The following is a 21,058-nucleotide window of genomic DNA, read 5'->3' as shown; positions in this document are numbered from 1 at the left end:
ATTCCTCAAATATTTTATTGCTTCTTGTGTGCCAAGCACTATGCAAGCCACAGAAGATCTTTGGTGAAGAAAATGAAACCAAAACCAAACAGAAACAGAGTCTGTTTAGAGGTTAGTGATGGAGATAGAAATCGATGAAACATGTAAGTACACATATATTGTGATGAACATGAGGAAAGAAAAATCTAGGGACCCAAAAGTATATTTCTAATAGTACCTGATGGAGGACAGATGAAGAGGACGACAGAGAAGGAAGGCTATTCTTAAGAAGTGACATTTAAAATAAATAACATTTAACATGAGGGAATGAGCCTGGGTGTTATACCCAACTGATGAATTATTGAACGCTACATCTGAAACTAATGTTGGTGGCTAATTGAATTTAAATAAGCAAATAAAATGACATCTAAAGCATAAAGAATCAGACGAGAGGATAAGCCTGGAGAAAGGGAAGAAAAGATTGTTGTATTAATTAGAGTTCGTTTCAGCTGACACAGGGCAGAGGTTTATTTTCATTTTTTCACAGACTTAGGCTGGCCCTCATGCTCTAAAATCCTTGTTTCTGGAATTTTGTTTCTCCACCTTGTGGTCCATGATGGTGCCCCATCCTCAATCAATGGTTCACACTCCAGCCACCTGGCAAGAGGACACTTCTGCTTACAATCTATTGGCCATGGATGTATGGCAACTTTCCATCATAAGGAAGGCTGGGAAGTATAGTCTTTATTGGGGCAGTTGTGTGTCGAGAGTTCTGTTCTTGAAAACAAAGGGGACAATGTTGAACAATAACTGGCAGTCTTCCACAATCACTTGTCACATGGGGATTACAGTCTGGCATATTTTCCCAAAAGGCAGCTGGCCCATCATCCCCTCTGTTACCTTTCTTCTGTCGGGGGCAGAAGACGGTGGCCTTGTGTTCAGGGAGGTAGGAGTTTAGCCAAGGCCCAGGGGACTACCTACAGTGGGCCCTTGGGGGAAAGTGCACAGTATAATCTCTGAAATGGTTACTCCTTAACTATTGGTCCAGGCATAACTGGAAAAGTTCACTAGTTAGTGAAAACTAATTACATGTTTTAGTATTGTTTTTATCCCTTTAGTGCCAACCAGAGCATTTGGCACATGGCTTACTAATTGCTTGTTAACTTAGTTATTGATGGATGGAGAGGCGAAGGTTTGACCATGAGGGTAAGCAACAAGCAAAAGGAACTAAATTTATGATGATAGATAATTAACCTGTGTGAGTTCACAGATGAGAAGGATTAACACAGATTCACACTTTAGAATGGAAGTAAGTTCACATATCAGCAGTTACTTCTTTTTATAGGTAAATTGAAGCTGTAATGGTCCAGTTACTTGTCTGGGCTTACACAGTGGTCGGTAGCAGGGTTAATTTTTCAGCTATTTATAGTTTTCTGCGAAGACTTTGTAGCAAGGCTGGGACTTGATCTGGTCTCCGGATGTGTGCTATTGGATGGGTAGAGAAGAAAACTTCTCAGACTTGTGTTTAAGTAAACTGCAAGGTCAATGTGAGTCCTACGGCTTCTGAAAAATAATGGAACCTAATGAAAGGAGAACACTCTCTTGCAGTAGATAGAATCCCCTGAGGAACACTTAAGTGGCCAGGTGTGTCTGTGGGAGTAAGAAACGGCAGAGAGTAACTGTCCTATAAAATAATCATTAGGCTCTCTTGTTTTTAAGCTTCTTGTTACTTTTTCTTTCTTTCAAAATACCTGGTAGCAGAGTGGTAAGGGCACAGTTCTGGAGCTAGAACGCCTGATGACCTTGGGAAAGGTGCTTCTCTGTTCCTTAATTTTCTGATCTGTAAAATGTGAACAATGATAATGCATACCTCTTAGAGTTGTGCCTTCAGTGAGTTAATATGAAAGAAGTGCTTGCAACAATGCAGAGCATGGGTTGGTATTAGCTTTCATTGTTGTTACAATTATTAGAAAAGAAGATGTGTAACATAATAATAAAATGAATACCTCTAAACTCATTAGAATTATGAACCAGAACATTCAAACTATCTTTACTTTAGGAGTTTCTACTTCCTGTCTCTTTTCTTCCTCTATAGTCTGGCCCTCTATACAGCCTATAATGGTAACTTTCTTTTGTCATAATGGAAGAATGTGTATTTCATCATATATTTCTGATTTCTAAATAAGGGCTTCATCATATTTACTATTGTTGAATTGTAGCTTCAAAGAAGAATTCTGTAAATTCTGATTTATCAGTTGTCCACCTACATATATTTCGTGTCCTAACCATTTGCCGTGATTCCACAGTCTACAGAAAACACCCCACCATTTACACCAATAAATTTCAGTTCCATCATACTAGGCACAATTCATATGGTTTGGATATTCTAGAAGAGCTTTGTAATTATTAAATTGTTAAATGTTTCACATATAGAGAATCAAGTTGGCTTTAGCCCTGTAAATACTATCTTGTGGAACTTGGTTGGTCATGTCTACAAGCATTGATTATGAAATTATCAAAAGCCTTGAGTATATATGAGCAGAGACTATCTGAGATGAGGTGCCCATTCTGGGGAGAGTCTGAGAAGAAAAGAGAAGGAAGGAGTAAAGGTGTTATCTGGGACATGCTCATGAAATTTACTTCTTAAAGCATCAGCTGTGAGATTAGGTCAAAATACGTTTGTTACAGACTAACCTAGAAAAAGATAATTGATTGAGCCTTTTGATTTGTTTTCTTTTAGATTTATTTGCATTGGTTTGTTCAGTGAATGTATTTTCATTACTAGCAATATATAAAACTTTGTAGGATTAAAAGCCATACATTCAAAGGCAAGTGCTCATAAACTAATCGGAAAGAGATAATGATATTTACCATAATTCAAAGTATTTGTGTATGTTGTCACAGAAGTGGAGTTGGAAAAATTCAGAAGGAGAAACTACAATGAGCTGGGTAGATCAGCATTTCAAGGAGGGGATACTATTTGAGTTGAAGTTCTAAAGGTGTACAGAATTAAGACAATTTTTTTGGAGGGCGGGCATTCTTGGTAGAAGAGAAAAGCCCCATGGATTAGAAAGTGTGGGCTTACACTGGGATTCCTGAAGGTGGGTGAGCCATGAGGCTGGAAGTTAGGTTGAGGGAGATTCTCTAGGGCCTGGTCAGAGGAAGCGGGAAAGGGACACTTCCAGAGCTGAGTGTTAGATGTTGAAGGTGCACAGGAAGAAGGAAGGGCTTTGCAGGATGGTCTGAAGTCAACAGGACTGAGTCAGAGGCACTGGTGAACTAGCTTATTGTAAGAGCCTAAGTGAGAAGTCCTGAGGATGTGAATCAGATCGAAGCAATAGGAAGGGTCCTTAGCAATGCTGTGCAGACAGGTGCTCCCACGTGCCCTGAGCAGATAGGCAGGGAGAGAAGCAGGAGCCGCAGTGACTGGCACTGGAGTAGGTGGTAAGTGGGCGGGAAAGGAAAAATCCAAGGTGATAATGGGATGAGGAACCAGAGTTTCTGACTGAATGATGGATTTTAAGGAGCCAATTTAAGAGAGACATAGTGAGTTCACATTGTCAGATATGAAAGAATCATAATATTTTTAAAGGGTCATGTAAAGAAATACAAGGAGTTTAGCACTAGAGGCTTTCCAAAATGGAGGAAAGTTCACTGTGAATCCCATAAGGACGACTGGCTTTTGTATATTTGTTTCTAATCATATGTATATGTTCACAGTTATATTCATTGTGTATATAGACTTTTGTTTCTTTTCACTTTAGATTATAAACATTTCCCAGATGGCTATATTTATTCCTTCAAGTGTAATTTTTTCTTCTTCAAGTGTAATTTTAATGGTTATATAATTAGGAATTTGAGAGGTGGGGGAAGTATTATCTGTTTACCATGTTGGAGATTTAATGATTTTCATGGAATTGCATATACTCATTGGTGATGTTGAGAAGTTGAAATTAGGGATGGAAACTTGGAGGAAATGTTGGCTCCAATGATAGATTTTTGAGTCTCCAGTTAGAGGGAGAAATTACGGGAACTTGCCAAGGGAGAGAATTTGGAGGGAAGAATAAGAATGGTTTATTTATTTGTTCAAGTGAATCAGCCAAGTTCATTATGATTTAATATTTACAAAGAAATTTTTTACAGATATCACTGTTATAGTATTTCCTAGAATTAGGTGCTAAGGGCATATTGATAAATATGAATGAATATCAGACTTAACTACTAGAGGCACCAAATCAAGGCCAGAAAAGACACAACTATATGCCAATGAATAATTAGAAATATTTTCCAAACTGGGTACTCAGGAACCCTAGCAAAATATTTTCTATGGACTAAAAAAATCTCAGAATAGCCATTTGTAGCCAGAATGTAGGCAAGCTGAACCAGAAAGTGATGTCTCAAATTATCTGTCACCTCAGCCTAAGAGAAGTCAGTTCAAGTCCTAAGGGGTAGAGGGTTCATGCAATACAATAATTTCATTTATTTTCTTTGAACCAAAATAAAGACTGGGGTCATAGCTCAACTACTTCTTGTTACCTTCAGTCTGGGGTCTCTGAAACCTAACGAAGGATCAGTGGGTCCTTCCGAGATGCCTTCTGAAAGTTCTGGATTGTAGCTTAGAGGCTTCTGGAAGCAGAGTAATAATATTGTAGGGGTTCTCCACTATATTCACAGGGTGTGGGGGGTATAAGTGATCTAAAACAGTGGTTCTCCACTGGGGAGTATTTTGTCCCCCAGAGAACATTTGGCAATGTCTGGAGACATCTTCAGTTGTCACAGTTGGGATTGCCACTGTCATTGGAGGTGAGAGGCCAGGGGTACTGCTAACACCCTACAATGCACAGGACAGTCCCCCAGAAAAAGAAGTATTTGACCCAAAATGTCCATAGTATTGAGGTTGAAAAACTTCGATCAAAAAATAAGGGGAAAAATGCTTATTTTGAGCAGCCACATTTTAAATTTCGATAAGAAAATGTGCCTGGACATTCGGTATGTACTTTGCGACTACCCCCAACCCCACTCTGATGGCACACGTTCTGCTATCTCTGGAAAACGGAGTCTGCTTTGTTGCTTGTATTTCAAGTCCGTTTCTACTTGATGGCCAAGGCATACTGTCAGTGGTGCACACCCTGTAAGGCTGCAGGGGCAGAAGTGGGACATGCCCTACACTGAATGGAAAGGCATTTGGTGGCTCAGAATTCCCATGCTCAACACTGAAGTTCCCATCCTTGTTTTTGCCATATCTGACAGAGTAAAAAAAGAACTGGAAGGTTTCTAAAGAGAAGGAATTATGCAATCATTTTTAATTTTATGAAGTTTCATGCCAAGACATAGCAAAGGCCAGAAGGAAATGTGCATTAAGGAACAAAGTTAGATTTTCAGCCAGAACCTGAGCTGGGGTTTGAAATGCACTTGGCATTAAGAATTTGAAGAGAGTCTCCTCCTCTCCATGCACCAGGAAAGACAAGGCCTTCTGTGGGCTGTACTCAAGGTTTTAGCTACTTTTTTGAGCTCTGGTAGATTTTGTTTGGTTTGATTATAAATAACATCTGGTATTTGGAAAAATGAAACTACAGTCACCTCAAGATCCACTCATATGTAAAGTAAGATAATTTTAATAGTTTAAGAAAGAGGAAAAAAAGAATTCCTTAGTATACCCCCAGGTCCTCAGTGGGCCTTGACTCCCCCAAATCAACACATTTCTTGATGGAACCCATGTCTTCTTCCCTAGGATTAATTTATTAATAGTGTGTGTTGTAGTGTATTAAATTTAAAGGTCCACAAAAAGATGAAAGTAGCATTACAGCTAGTATCCTCTGAATTAGACCCTGAGAGGCTTGTCCAGAGTACAGTGTATTTTCCCAGTCATAGTACCCATCACAATTTCTTGCAACCCCTTATTTTATGATGGTCTTCAACACCAGGTGTTAGTTCTGCAAGATCAGGGGTCAGGGTGTCTTTTTGGTTCTGTACTATATGCCCAACACCAGCATTAGATCAGACCCCTAATAACACACCCATAAATACTTGTTGGATTCATGAATGGAAGCCTGAGTAATGCAGCACACGGTTAGATGAAAAGTAGACACGCAGTTGCTACCCATTAAGGTCAAGAACCACTTCTCCACACCAGTATTTGCAGGAATGGTCCTGGGGAGGACTCATTTGGAACCTTGGCAAAAATGAGATCTTCGAATCCTAAATCTTAGGCAAGTTACCATTTACTATGTTGACAGCAAAAGGTAGGTTCTCAGCAGAGCATAGCAGGAGGTCTCAGAAAGGAAAAAATGTTCCATGAGTCTCATGGGAGTGGCCTCTGGTTAGGAGAGATGATTTTTTCCCTTTCCAGAGTGAGGTCCTGCCAGGTGGCTGGACATCCTGAAAGGAGGCTTACAAAATTCTGATCACCCTAACCAAGTCATCAGAAACTCTAGGATTCTTACCTTATGTGGTCACAAAATCTGCCATTTTGTGATGGTACACAATACCAACCTGATTCTGCCATTCAGACTCCCAGGATAATTTTCTTCTGTATGACTGGGCTGTCTTAATACATTGTCTACAAATTTTACAATAATGACCAGGCACGAAGGTGCACAGTCTCACTGAAACTCTGAGGGTCATCATTCATGTGGACTGTGCATCAGAAGGGGTGAGCCTGGGCCAGGACACCACACCTCCTGGGGCCTGGCAAGTTGCCGGAAACATGGTGGGCATCAAAAAGTCACACTTTACTCCTTTAAGAAGCTTATAAATCTAATGAGGCATAGAGAGGGTGCACAGGTTTAACTGATATGTCTAAACTGCTCCAAAGAAATGTATAGAATATATGGACCATATCTTCTTTACCCGTTTGTCTGTTGAAGGGCATCTCAGCTCTTTCCACATTTTGGCTATTATGGACATTGGGGTACAGATGGCCCTTCTTTTCACTACCTTTGTATCTTTGGGGTAGATACCTGGTAGTGCAATTAATGGGTCATAAGATACTCTATTTGTTATTTTTTTGAGGAATCTCCACACTGTTTTTCCAAAGTGTTTACACCAACTTACATTCCCACCAACAATGTAAGCAGGTTCCCCTTTCTCCACATCCTCTCCAACATTTGTTGTTTCCTGCCTTGTTGATCTTTGCAATTCTAACTGGTGTAAGGCGGTATCTCAGTGTGGTTTTTATTTGAATTTCACTGATAGCTAGTGATGAACATTTTTTCATGTGTCATTTGTATGTCTTCATTGGAGAAGTGTCTGTTCATGTCTTCTGCCCATTTTTTGGACATGATTATCTGGTTTTTCGGTGTTGAGTTTGAGAAGTTCTTTATAGATCTTGGATATCAGCCCTTGGTCTATAGTGTCATTTGCAAATATCTTCTCCCATTCTATGGGTTGCCTTTTTGTTTTGTTGACTGTTTCCTTTGTTGTGCAGAAGCTTTTTATTTTGATGAAGTCCCAAAAGTTCATTTTTGCTTTGATTTCTTTTGCCTTTGGAGACATGTTTAAATTTATGATCATAAACCTCTTTTTTTTAAAAGTGATTTTATTTATTCATTTGAGAGAGCAGAGGGAGAAGCAGACTCCTGGCTGAGCAGAGAGCCTGATACGGGTCTCAATCTCAGGACCCTGAGACCGTGACCTGAGCTGAAGGCATATGCTTAACTGACTGAGCTACCCAGGTGCCCCAAAGTTTCTATACATCTTTTAAATTGAAGGGTTGCTTCTTGTACACCATAGCTATTTGATTATTGATTGTTTGTTTTTTTTTAATGATTGGGATTTCTCTCAGTCTTTGCAATGATTTTTCCCATTTCCTGGAAAACCTTGTGCCTGTTTTCCCTATCCTCATAGCTCCTCTATGGAGGCCATGCCAGCAAGCTGGATTGTGAGACACTGCCAGTCACCCAAGTTTCTGCTGTTCAGCAATGACAATGACTTAGTCAATAAGCTTTACTGACCCTGTGAGGGATGTATTTTTAATGGACTCGCCCTCAGGCTTTAGTCACTCCTGTTTTCCTTGAGGCCAGTGTGCACAGAATGTGAATCTGAACTTTCTGCCTACTCATGATGCAACAGAAATCAGATTCTTTAAATTCATTAGCTGTCCCCCAAATGTCCTACCCAGTCTTTGTTTTAATCCAGCGAATGAATGCTTACTAGGCATTGGGCACATCAGCCATTTCTCCACTGATCGTTTTTGATAAGTCATTTCTGTCTACTGAGTCATCCTTGCCAGACACAGTGCTCTTTGTATAGACCATGTGAGTCATAGGGGCCCAGGAGCACTGTCCTCCCTGTATTTAAAACCTTCTATGCTTCTGACACCAGCAACTGTACCTGAGCTTACGGAGCTTTCATTCTCTTTGGTTGTTCTTAGTTTTTGCAAATAACTCCATGAGTCTTTGGATATTGGTGGCCAGACATGAAGTGTGGAAAGCCTTTTCTCAAAGATCTTTTGAACTCTATCAGCATTAGCTTGGTCCAGGGATCCTCAGCTTCCTTCAGACTGTTGCTAGGGGGCCTCATTCTATATTGACTGGCTTCCCTGTGGCAAAGGAAGTTGACCCTTCTCTGTTCCCCAGAGAACCTTGATTACCAACTACCACCGACTCAGTGTCCTTCATGAAGACGTCCCCATTGGTATTGCTCCTACTTCCCCCAACCCCTTCTGCCCGAAAGCATCTCTTGTCCCAGAAAACTGCTTTGGTTTTTGAAAACTTCTTTCCAAATCCACTCTTGTGCACCTTGTATGGATGTACAGAGTAATGGAGGGCAGAAAGCTGATCACCAGTCTTCTAAGTAACAGTAACCAGTTTAGACAAATATTTGCCATTATTTTCACCTTGTGAAATATTGCCAGTTGCCAGGATTTATTATAAATACTTAAAAAGCCAAGAGCCCAGATGGAAAAGCCATTTCCCAACTCCGTGGACCACCATCTCCATCAGTCCCCCATAACCTCCCACTCACCTGACAGGAATGACAGCCGGGGGAGCAATTCAAGAAAGGGAAGCTGTGTGACATAGCAAAAACTGAAAGTAAGACAGTACCATATGAGAAAGCCTTGAGGGTCTTTCAGGTGCCTGGTGGATATTATAGTCTAATGGGAAGATTATCGCTAAGTAAACCAGTTGTTTATGAGACTGGCACATGCTCTTAAGTCATGAAGCAAAGGGATGTGACAAACCAGTTAGAGGGCTTTGTTGTCAGAGGAAGACACCCCTCTGAGGGGGTTACATTTATGCTGAGACCTAGAAGAAGCCAACCAAATGAGTCACATGAGGAACAAATGCAGGAAGAGCCAAGGACAGGAGGGTTTCAGGCAAAGGTACCACCAAATATTAGAAGACATGTCCTCCCTCCAAGCCCAGTTAGGTCCTGGTGACACTGCTGTCTCTCCTCAGTTTTCATCACTTCTTGTCTACCAAGCCCCAACCCCCAAAGATATTCATTCAACAGAAGAAAGCCTTTTCCCAGGAGGACTTAGAACAGCTGTTCCCACAGTCTCTGTCAGCCTGCTTGACATGGGACGATTTTTATCTGGAGTTGACTCTTGGGTGTCCGGCACCTTAAGGATCAAAAGACTGAGAGACAGGGGCGCCTGGGTGGCTCAGTGGGTTAAAGCCTCTGCCTTCGGCTCAGGTCATGGTCCCAGGGTCTTGGGATCGAGCCCCACGTCGGGCTCTCTGCTCAGCAGGGAGCCTGCTTCCTCCTCTCTCTCTCTGCCTGCTTCTCTGCCTACTTGTGATTTCTGTCTGTCAAAAAAAAAAAAAAAAAAAAAAGACTGAGGGACAGACCTGCAATGAACTTATCTAAGCTCATGACTATAAAGTTGGCAAAAATCCCCTTTTCCTTGTTTAATCACGTACATGTTTGTTTTCCCTGGAGGAGCAGCTGTTCCTAGGGTGGCCTGGCCAGTAACTAAGACGGAGGGATTAGGAGAGACTCCTTGTCCCATCTGGCAATTGCACTTTTTGCTGTGCTGATTAGGTGTATATCCCGAATTAGGTAGATTTGCAAGGCTTCAGCATTCTTTCATGAATTGGGCAGAACCAGATAAGAAGCCTCCTCAGGCAACCCCCACTGACAGGCCAAGCTGCTGGCAGGACCCAGGTGTTGGGTTTGAGATCAAGGAGCAGACACCGGCAGTTATATCTCAGACTAGCAGGGAGAAAATTCACAGTGCCGCAAGTCAAAGGATGGAACAGGGAGAGTCTCGCTTCTTATCCACAAAATTAGAAACAATTTTTAAAATGCCGCAGGCTTTTGTCCATCTGTTCTGTGATAGCTCTACAGATACAAAGTGAAATTTTTAGTGGTTGTTAAAGATCTTGCAAATGTCTCTAACTCATTGTCTATCTTGTAGAATAAGGGTCACCTGAGATGAACAAGTAAATGCTGGGCAGCATCTTGGGGGACGTTATAGGAAGGAAGAGGAAAGTGCCTGCTAAAGAATTTCTAATCCCTTGGGGATTTGGGAAGGGGACAGGAACAGAAAGTACGATGATGCCTGGGTCTAGGAAGAGGACGGGACAGATTGCACGGTGGTTCAAGGCAGGGAGTCCGATTCCCTGGGTTCAAATCTCAGCTGTAGAGCTTGTTACTTGTATGGTCTTAGGTGGCTTAATCTCTCTAAGCATCAATTTCCCTGTCAGGGAAATAAGGACAATAATCATCACATTTACTGAAAGTATCAACCTAGGTAATTCACACACTGTGCATAGCACTGAGCCTGTTATTATCAGACAGACTTCCTAAAGTTACTGAGTAATGCTTTTTCTGGCCATTCTTGGCAGTGCCCATTCCCTGCTGGGAGAGGGTAGCTCCTTTTACTTACAGTATTAGTCTCTGTTTTACTGGGCAATGTGCAGCTACTCATTAGAGAGCAGTGAGTAGCATGGGAAGAAACGTTAGATAAAGCAAAGAGCAGGGGTGCCTGGGTGGCTCAGTAGGTTAAGCATCTGCCTTTGACTCAGTTCATGATCCCAGAGTCCTGGGATCAAATTCTGCATCGGGCTCCCTGCTCAGTAAGGAGCCTGCTTCTTCCTCTCCTTCTGCCTGCCACTTCTGCTTGTGCTCACTCTCTGTCAAATGAATAAAATCTTTAAATAAATAACTGAGCAAATTAAAATAAAGCAAAAAGCAAAGGAGGCATGAAAACAGAGCTGCACAAATATATGTGAAATCATATTTCTGTTTATTTTTTATTTTTTTTTAAGATTTTATTTATTTATGTGACAGAGAGAGAGACACAGCGAGAGACAGAACACAAGCAGAGGGAGTGGGAGAGGGAGAAGCAGGCTTCCTGCCGAGCAGGGAGCAGGGAGCCAGGAGCCAGATGCGGGGTTCATCCCAGAACCCTGGGATCACGACCTGAGCTGAAGGCAGACACTTAACAACTGAGCCACCCACGTGCCCCACATTTCTCTTTATTTCTGAATTTTTAACCCCTTCTCTCTCCATTCCTCCCTCACCTCCTGGTTGCTAAAGGTTTTACTCTGCATCACCTATACTCCGACATTCGACCTGAACGGAAGCGCAGTGCTGAAGATTGCAGAGGTGAGTAGTGCCCCCTCCTCCTAGTGTGCATGTGCTGTGCTCCCTGGCTGCCTGCTCATAGCTGCCTCCCCCAGGCTGGGAGAAGTCCCGGGAGGAGGGGAACTGAGGCCAGCAGTAGGGTGAGCCCTTCTCTGATCATTACCTTGGGGAGTTTCCACTAAGGAATTCATCTGTAGGAAGCAGGCTGTGGGCTCTGTCACCCTTGGTCATAATGCTCTTCTGCATGCTTTGGTTTGCTTCATTTGAGGTTTTAAAATGGAAATAACAGTACTGGTTCTCCCAACGCTCCTGTACCTAGGTGCTGCGCCTCCTTTTGCTTTCTGAGTCTATTTTTCTTAAGAATAATTGAAAAGCATTTGACTTAAAAAAAAAATGGTTTTCAAGAAACCAGGTACGAGAGTGAGAGAGATGTTTACTGATGAAATTCCAGGCCTGTCTCCTAAAGCCCAGTGAACACATTCTGTAACTATCATTGGAAAGCCTTCTCTTTCCCATCTGTGTTGCAGGCTAGGGCACTGGGCGCCTTCCAGCACTCCCAAAAGCATGTCCAACAGAATTCTTGGCTTCTCCAGTGCCTGGCAGATGCCTCTGGCTTTTGGAAACGTCAGCATTCCAAAGCTATACTTTAATACACTTAGAATAATTTTCCTTCCATTTCTTGAAAAGAGTATCTTCAGGATTCATGTGTTTTGACAGGAGTACATGGGCAGACCTCAAAGAGGCAATGATAATCTGAATTCTGAAATTAGGAAGAAAAAGAAAGCTCAACTGTCAGCACCCATGGGTATATATATATATTTTTCATAGTAATGATCATCATTTCTTGAGTATACCAGGTAGAAACTTAGCATTTTGGACATATTTTCTTTTTTTCTTTTTCTCATTGTTGAGATATAATAGACAAACAAAAATTCTATATATTTTAAGTCTACAGCTTAGTGTTTTGATATACATACCTATTGTGAAATAACTACCACAGGGAAACTAATTAAAATATCCATCAACTCGCATAGTTAACCTTATCACGGGTAGTATTTATATTGTCCTCTACTTGTGCCTTTTATGGTATCGTGTGCCTTAAAGAGTGAAGAGTAAGAGAAAATTATTTTTGATCACATTGAACATTTTTATGTGTCTATCAAAAGAGCGAGAAATGATTAGCTGACTTCTAACTACAATGTAAATTCCCAAATGTGTATTTATATAGGTAGAAAGAACACCTTTCTTTAACCTATTTATGTTTTACTCCGTATAGGTAAAGAAACAGAATATCTATCAGTAATTTTTTTCAGGCGATTTTTAAGGGACACCTGTGAGTAGTCCTATTATTTGCAGGTTCCCTTTTTTGTTGTGTGTGTGGTAAGAACACTTAACACAAAATCTACCTTAACACATTTCTAAGTGTGCAACGCGGTAATGTTAACTACAGGCACCATGTCGCTCAGCAGATGTCTAGAACTTACTCATCTTGTCTAACTAAAACTTTAGACCCATTGAAGAGTAACTCCCTACCCTCCCCTCCCCTCTGCCCCTGGCAATTACCAGCCTCCTCTCTGGGTGATTTGGACTATTTTCAGTACACCAAGTCAGTTCGCTTTTTAAAGGACAAATGTAGTTTCTAATTAGAGCAAGAAAACAAATTGGCATCTAAGTGGCCTGTTAGCCCTTTGCCATGAAGGGTGAGAAGGGAAAGCCCTGTTCCTGCCTAGCCAGTCCCCACCCCCACACCCCAGCTGATGGAGCTTGGGGGGGAGGGGGGACAGGTTGTTTCAGGACCTTCAAGAGGGGAGAGAGGGATACCAGGGTTTCCCAAGCTGCCTTCCAGAGGAGGAGAAGGTTGCCTTTACCATCCTCCCAGGAACCAATGTTTGAATGCGAATCTGATCAAGACGTCATTCCTGAGCAGTGGACACACACTGCCAGGACGTGCCCAAGCTCAGGCTATTTACGGGAGGTCGTCAGAACACAGAGTCGAGACTCCGCAGGCCTTTCTAGATAGAATAAAGCATCAAAACACAGTGGTCTCTACCAAAACCTATGAAGGAAAAACAAAGCTTTTTTTTTGTTTTTTGGAAAAGAAAGAAAAAAACTCTCCGCCCCAAAGCAATATAGAGACAGAGGCCTTCCAGCTTAGCAGTGGTGATGAAAAGAAGGGAAAAGTTGTGCTCTGGGCTCTGGAGGAACACTGTTTGGATGTAAACCCCAGCGCTCCCACCTCCTGCCCACCTGCTGTGTTGCCTTGGCTACCTCCCCAGCCCTGCATTTGATTTCTGTGAAGGCAGTGTTAGCTGTGTGCTTGTGCCATTTGGACAAGGGGGAGAGAATCCACGTGAGAAGCTGTCGGGGCAGACCCAGCCTCGCAGTAAGTTCACGCCGCTGCTGTCAGGAGCGGCACTTGATGATGACATCCACGGTCCACTGGGCAGTGCTGATCTGTCCAGGACCCTGAAAGGATGGGGCATCGATAAGGTGGCTTCCTGTGGGAGCGGTAACTAGCTCACTAGCTCTCCATGTCCCGCTCTGGCCCTCTGCGATCCTTTAGTTGGGGAAGAGTCCCTAGCAGGACAACCGTATGAAGGTCGTGAAGCCGGGGTCACACTATCACAGAAAAGCGTGTTGTTCCCCATGCTGGTGTGGACTTCAGAGTTTATGATAAAGGCTTGAGACCATATTCTCTGGAATTCGGAAGGACTCGGTGAAGATCTTGAAAAAGAACAGTCCATCATGTATTGGGTGGTGGGGGTCTCCCGTTAGGGTGCAGGCCCCCACATGATGTTTTAAGCTCTGCCTCTCCTGCAGGCCCACAGGCAGGCCCTTCCACCTCCCTGTTCACAGCGGGACACGGTTTAGTCGGCCAGGTCTCCCATGCCTCCCTCCATCTGCCACCTTGCTCTGGTCCCTGACCAGAGCAGGGCTGTGGAGACTGCATTGTCATGGCCGTGAGAGTCACCATTTCTTTTTAAAGATTTTATTTACTTATTTGACTTTGGCAGTGGGAGAGAGAGAAGTAGACTCCCCACTGAGCAAGGAGCCTGATGCGGGGCTCGATCCCATGACCCCAGGATCATGACCTGAACCGATGGCGGATGCTTAATGACTGAGCCACCCAGGCACCTCAAGAGTCACCATTTCGAAGTGCCTTAACGAACGGCAGCATGCAGAATTGCTCCTCTGTGCTAGTACAGACCTGGCATAGATCTCGTGTTCAGGAGAGTAAGCATCCCGCTCCTCTGTCAGGCCAGTCCATGGGAAGACATTTCCAACCCAGTCTGCTGAGAGAGGAAGAGTGACCCCAAGCATGACGAGCCCCACAGATGCTAGACTCAGGGCTTCCGTCTCCAGCTGCCCTGATCCCAGAGCCGACAACAGACACACCCTGGAGTGTGCGCCTCCCGCGGAGAAGAATAGTGGCCATTTATCTATTAGGCCTGCCCACCACCCCACCTATTTCTACGAGGCATCAGCTCTAGTTCTGAGCCCTCAGTGGCCACTGTCTCTCAGAGCCAATAATTCTGAGGAGGCAAAAGAACATAGAATGTCCCCGGTTATGACGAGAGACAAGTACATCAGCTCAAAGACAATGTTCTATAGCTGTCCCTCATGTTCATTTAGCACTTACTCTGGGCCAGTCGCTGCTTTAAAATCTCTGCCTACAGGAAATCATACAGTCCACAGAGCAATTCTGTGAAGCAGGAAATCCTCTTATCCATCTGTGACAGACAGACAGAGGGGCACCAACATCCCAAAAGTCAGACAGCTCAGCAGCGGTGGAACTGGGAGGCGAGACCAGCAGGTCTGACTGGGCTTCTGCTCTTCACACTGTGCAGCACGCGGCCCCCAGCTTGACTGTGGAAGCCCCCCCACCCCGAGGGGCCCTGATGACCTCCTCTGTAAATGGTGGAACCCTCCTAGAGGCCCCACCCCCCTTCATCCCAAACTGTGCTCAGGGATGAATACTGTGCAGACACAGTGTTGGAGTTAAACTAGCCTTGCCTTTTATCTTGAAAATATGTCTTTTGATGAAGTGAATAGTACACAGCATTGACTAACAACGATCAAAGATCAGAATAAGGGATAGGCTTCTAAAAGGTTGCTTATGTTCCTCTGTAAGGTTGGCTATTTGCAGTAGTTACTTGACTAAGTTTTGGCTTTTGCTCTTTGCACTCCTGAAACCCCCTGTTCTGTGTGGGACACTTACAGCCACCAACCTTTGGAGCCTTCCTCCCACATTGGTGGTTCTCATCAAATGGCTGCATGTTTGAATCACCTGGGAAGTGTTAGTAAAAATAAGATGTGTAGGGTTGCCCCAGAAAATCTGAGTTGCTCGCTCCTGGGGGGACCTGTGCTTACACATTTTGCGAGAAGTCCCTGGTGATTGTGCTGGGGACGTCAGGTTGAGAACAGCCGCCCTGATGGCGACTCTTCTCTCCCACCAGCCTTCGCCATAAAACCTCGCTCCTGGGGGGACCTGTGCTTACACATTTTGCGAGAAGTCCCTGGTGATTGTGCTGGGGACGTCAGGTTGAGAACAGCCGCCCTGATGGCGACTCTTCTCTCCCACCAGCCTTCGCCATAAAACCTCCGAGTGTGGTCCACCGACCCGAGGCATCAGCAGCTGCTGGGAGCTTGTTAGAAACACAGAACCTCAGGCTCCACCCCAAACTCATGAGTAAGAATCTGCTTTCTAGTTAGAGCCCTCTTGTGATTCATGGGCCTACTCAAGTTTGGGAAACAGTGCCACGTTTGAATATCAGTATAACCTCCTTTTGAATGATCTAAAACCCAGGTGAGCACTGTCTTCCCCAACCAGGTATGGAATCCTACCAGCAGCAGCATCCCCTCGACCGTGATCCCTCGATAAGTACAAGGTTTTGATTCTCCTATCCCTCCCACCCTTCATCTCCTGCCAGATCACCTCCACATTTTCCCCTTCCCATTTGTCAGTGCTTGATATATATCAAGTATATTTCTTATGCTTTAAGGATCTAATCTGCTACAGGGTGTCCCACTGTTCCTTCTGAAAGCATGGATTTTCACCATAAGGCCTGTCAGCCTTTAAAAAGGGGGGGAGGGGAATGCCCCCACCTCACTCTGTAATTCTGCAATCTGGCACAGGCTGAGCAGATCTATTTATATGAAAAGCACAGCAACAATTTATAAGCATATGGATCCGTAGTTACAAATACTAGATTATTAGATGACTCATATATAGATAATTTAAGAAAGAAAAATAGTAGGACCATCTGAAACCATGGTTTACATCAGCTCCGCAAGAGAGGAAGAAACACTTTTCTCACTGGCCTGTATCGTTCCTCAAATTTGCAAAACAGCTCAGAACCTTTAAGTTCCCACCGTAGTGGTCACTTAAGAAATGATTTTGCATCAACAGAAAGAATTAACTATGTAAGAAAGTTATACTGCCACAAAAAAAGAATAGTATTCTGTAGACTTCAGTGCAGTGATTTTCTAGGTTCTCAAGTGCTTCTCATCTGCTCATTTTGCCTTTGAAAATCTGCATCTTGGTTTCGAAAGCAGGACATCTCAGCCTAAAACCACCAGTTAGCTCCTGGAAGCTTTCTTAGTTGTATCTGAACTTTTCATAAAAATAAGCCTTTAACTTAATGAAAAATAAGTCTTTAACTTAATGAAAAAAGAATGTTGTATTGTCACTTTTGCTATTAGCTTGGGAAACAATTTATTAAAAAACATTTAAACCATTTAAAACTCCTGTGGAAATTTTAAGAAAAAATCCAGACATCCTCTTCTTTCTTACCCTGCTGCAAGGGTGACTTTTACTCAAGAACAGTGTTTACCCTGAAACCTGTTGATCAGGAAATAGGCATGTGTACTTAACTATGAAGAATGAGGCCATTTCCCCCAAGGCACTGTTGAAACAGTAAAAGGATCATTAAGCACTCAAAATGTAAATAAACTTTCATTTGTATGTCTCACATTAACTTGCTTAATTAAACTAATAATGAAAGGTTTTCAGATCACAGTTTTTCATGATACAGGAAGAATAAGACATATTGTCAAATTTAGAAATGGGTAATTATGAAATAAGCAATATGTGTTTTCTATTCAATTTCATGAATAATCAGAAATAAGAACTCCCTATGGATACATAATCTTTCTTGCCATTGGTTGAAAGCTAGACCAAGATTTCTCTTAGCATGATGCCCAAATGAGCAGATCTGCTGTTGAGTTTTCCAGGGGTAGTAACTTAATATTGGAAGAAGCCGTGGGAGTAAAAATTGCCAAAGTCTTTGGGTAAAGGAAGAAGAGAAGCCATAGCCAGAAGCTCTGTGGAACAAATTTGAAAATGGTTAATGTTGTTCCTTTGGAAAATTTCAGGGTGTATTCTCAAGCCTGCTCAAGGTTTCTCTGAGGGATTTTTCAAAGTGAGAAAGCCTTGTTTATAAATGTGTATTTGCTGGTTCAATCTTACTGACTCGTGGGAAACTTCCAGTCTTTTATCCTATCAAGCCCAAGCAAAGTGTCTCAAAGACCATTCTTTGTTTAAGGTTCTTAGTTTCAGGGTCCTCCCTCTTTCACTCTATCTGTCCATCCATCCCTCAACTGCCAAACACTGGTTAATAATAATAACCAGCTAATAATGGTAGCTACTAGCTGCTGAGTCGCTAGTGTGTGTCAGTAAGTTGTGTTTTCTGTACATTCTCCTCTCATCTTTACCCCAACCAAGACAGATAAAGAATCCCATGAAAAGTGAGAATAATTTGCTCTCCAAGTTTCTACAGCTAGACATTCAAATTCAGACTTTTTATGTTTCAAATATGGGCTGTTAACCACTGTATTATGTTGCTTCCTCGCTACTATCAGTCTTAGAAAATGTTAGTAGGATCTTGCCGTAATAATATTAGCAACCAACTGACATTCTTAGGCGTCTCATCCACCTTGGATCTTCACCACGGTGCTTAGTTAGCAAGCAGCTGTGTGGTGTTCTCACATGTGAAGCACAGTACTGAAGAATTTTACTTTTGTTGTGACCATAGATCCAAGTGACCGGCAGGCATGTGCCACCTTCTTGGGTATCTTTATGCATCGATACTCAGCTTATCTTCTCTGAGCTTTATGCTAGCATCAGATGACCTGATGTTTATAGGTTTACAGTTTCGTTTGGTGCCCCTTGTTACCCCATGGGAGTTCAAAACCGTGAAAGCTGAAGACCTGCTACCAAAGATACCGATTTAATGACTCTAGTTGTCACTGAAGTATTTTTTTTAATTGGGCTGACTTCTGACTCCTGAATGTTCAGTGATACTTTCTGGTTCTTTTAGCTTGGTGTAGTAGCATTATTCCTGAGACAGACAGCGAATTAAATACTCTACAGGTAAGGAGCAGATTAGTCCGCAGATAAAATCCAGAGGAAAAGTACGCAGGAGACCCGGTCAGTTGTTCTCGGAAGCATCTTGTTTGTTACGTTCTACCTAAAACTGGGAGGAGTAACCCCACCTCCTCGCAAGAAAACTGGTCAAGGGAGCCCAGACTGTTGTGTCAAATTGGCTGAGGCCGCTGAAGTAAGGAAATCCTGTTCTAAGGAGGAGCGTCTCCACTTTCCCTTCCGGAAACCCTTTCTTTTCTTCCTTCCGGGCCTCTTTACTGACTCTGATTTGACTCCTTGGAAGTGTCTGTTCTCTGCTTAATTGCTGCTGGATGGGCTTTGAGCAAACGAGTCCTTTTGCAAAGACTTTCCCCACTTTCCTGTAACGTCTGACTCACACAGTTCTTGAAGAACTTGCACGGAGTTAGGAGACACACAGAGCGGTTCAGAGATCCTCTCTACTTCATTTGGGCTAGTTCACAGGGCAGGGCTAGAGTGCAGTAGACCTTCTGGAGACCCCGGTGCAGGAATTAAAGGGTTGAGGTGCCGTAAGCCATTTTAATATGCGAGCTCAAGCCAAGAGGAATATGGAGGAGGAAAAGGGAAGTCACAGTCACAGGTGTCCATGTATGCTTGGGCGCTTGAAAAATTTCCAAAAGGAAAATGAGCACATTTCCCGACCCAGCATGGGGGTCTGGCTTACTTATACACATATTCCTTAGGAATAATAACTTCAGTTGTTGTGTGTGTGTGTGTGTGTGTGCACGCGTGCGTCTGCACACATATGTGTGTGTGCGTATCAGCAGGAACCATTTCCTGAGGTGCCTTCTGTCACATTCCCGCCTGTTACAGCTGTTCACCTGGAAACGCCTTGGCCATCAAGTTGTCATCATGATTCAGTGTAGAGTTGAGACTTGTAGTAATGGTCAAAATCGTCTATGGTTCCAATGTGATCAACAAGCTTTCATAACTTCCCTATATAAAAAGACATTTCTTCTGCTTTCTTGTAGCTCAACCTTTGATCTTTCTATTTTTTATTACCATACATTATTTTTCATCTTCATAAAAATTTTCCCATTGAAAACACACTATCCTATCTGTTTATGGAACTTGTTACTCAGTATCATGCACAGATTTAACAAAGCTGTGCCGGGAACCCCATTCAGATAGGAAAGAGAAGGCAAATGCACAGTTCAACAAAGTGAAGGTCATACGTATTTTGCGAAGCTAAACAGATTTCTCTTGTGGCGGCTACTTTAAAATTTGTCATCACTTTGGCCAACGCTGAGTATCAATTACATTCTATTATGCTGCTTTGTATTAAGTGATAATGATTCTGCCCTGGGTTTAACCGCGTACTGTTATTTATCCATCTTCTTACTTGAGGATACTGCCTACTCTTGTTGCTTATGTATGGCTTGCAGACTTGTGTTTTCTTGTTCTTTTTCCTTCTGCTTTCAGCGTTTGTTTTGCTTTATTAACTCTGTGGTTTTGCCCTCAGTTGTGTTTCGCATGCCATAAAGCTGGACGTCCGCAAATGCATGAAATGGCTAAAAAGTCCGTTACGAAACTCCTCACTGCCCTGTGTCTTCGTGCATTCCCTGGCCATCAGGGGCCTGTGGCTTTTCACAAGGTATTTAACTTGGCCCTTTGAGCCTCTGGTAGAGATACAGGATTAGGGTCCTTAAGGGTCAACTCTGCACTGCGAAAGCAAAGGGCACAGGGAGGTAGAAGTGCCACTGGAAATACTATAAGAGGAAATTGATGAGCCTTTTCCCAGAAACTCAGCCTGCCTCTGGACTTGCTGTTCTCTCGACTTCTCCGATTCAGTGCATTCATTTTAGCGCTACCCCAAGGTAGAGGCAGAAAAAACATTTACAAAGGGAAAAAGCATTGGCTTGGAATATAGTGGTCAGGTTTGTCATGAAAACCTTCCTTCTAGGACCCTTCCTGGGTTACCCATTTATTATGATTGTAAAAAGTATGAGAACCTTTTTTTTTTTTTTTTTTAGAAAATGTCAAGATAGCTGATAGAGTGTTTCTTTGTGTGGAATTAAAGATAGTAATATTATCAGGTACATGGTCATTTTTATATTTAAAAGGATACCCTTTTATCATAGTAAGTACTTACACATCCATCCTAAGCAGAGTGAGCTTCTTAGATTAACCCTTTTTAAAATTTAT

The 21,058-nt window shown here is 42.8% G+C and overlaps 1 protein-coding gene across 1 annotated transcript in view; it reads left to right on the top strand.

The window, feature by feature from the left end:
• The window catches only part of ARFGEF3 (ARFGEF family member 3), a 171,071-nt gene that overhangs the window by 51,879 nt on the left and 98,134 nt on the right, over positions 1-21,058 (top strand). Inside the window, exon 5 of the mRNA XM_080805657.1 lies at positions 11,464-11,532. Coding sequence (XP_080661783.1) covers positions 11,464-11,532 — 69 coding nt within the window. The remainder of the gene's footprint in view (positions 1-11,463; positions 11,533-21,058) is intronic.

Source organism: Martes martes, assembly GCF_963455335.1.
Source record: "Martes martes genome assembly, chromosome: 6".
Classification (NCBI taxonomy): domain Eukaryota; kingdom Metazoa; phylum Chordata; class Mammalia; order Carnivora; family Mustelidae; genus Martes; species Martes martes.
This window is presented reverse-complemented; position numbering and strand designations above follow the sequence as displayed.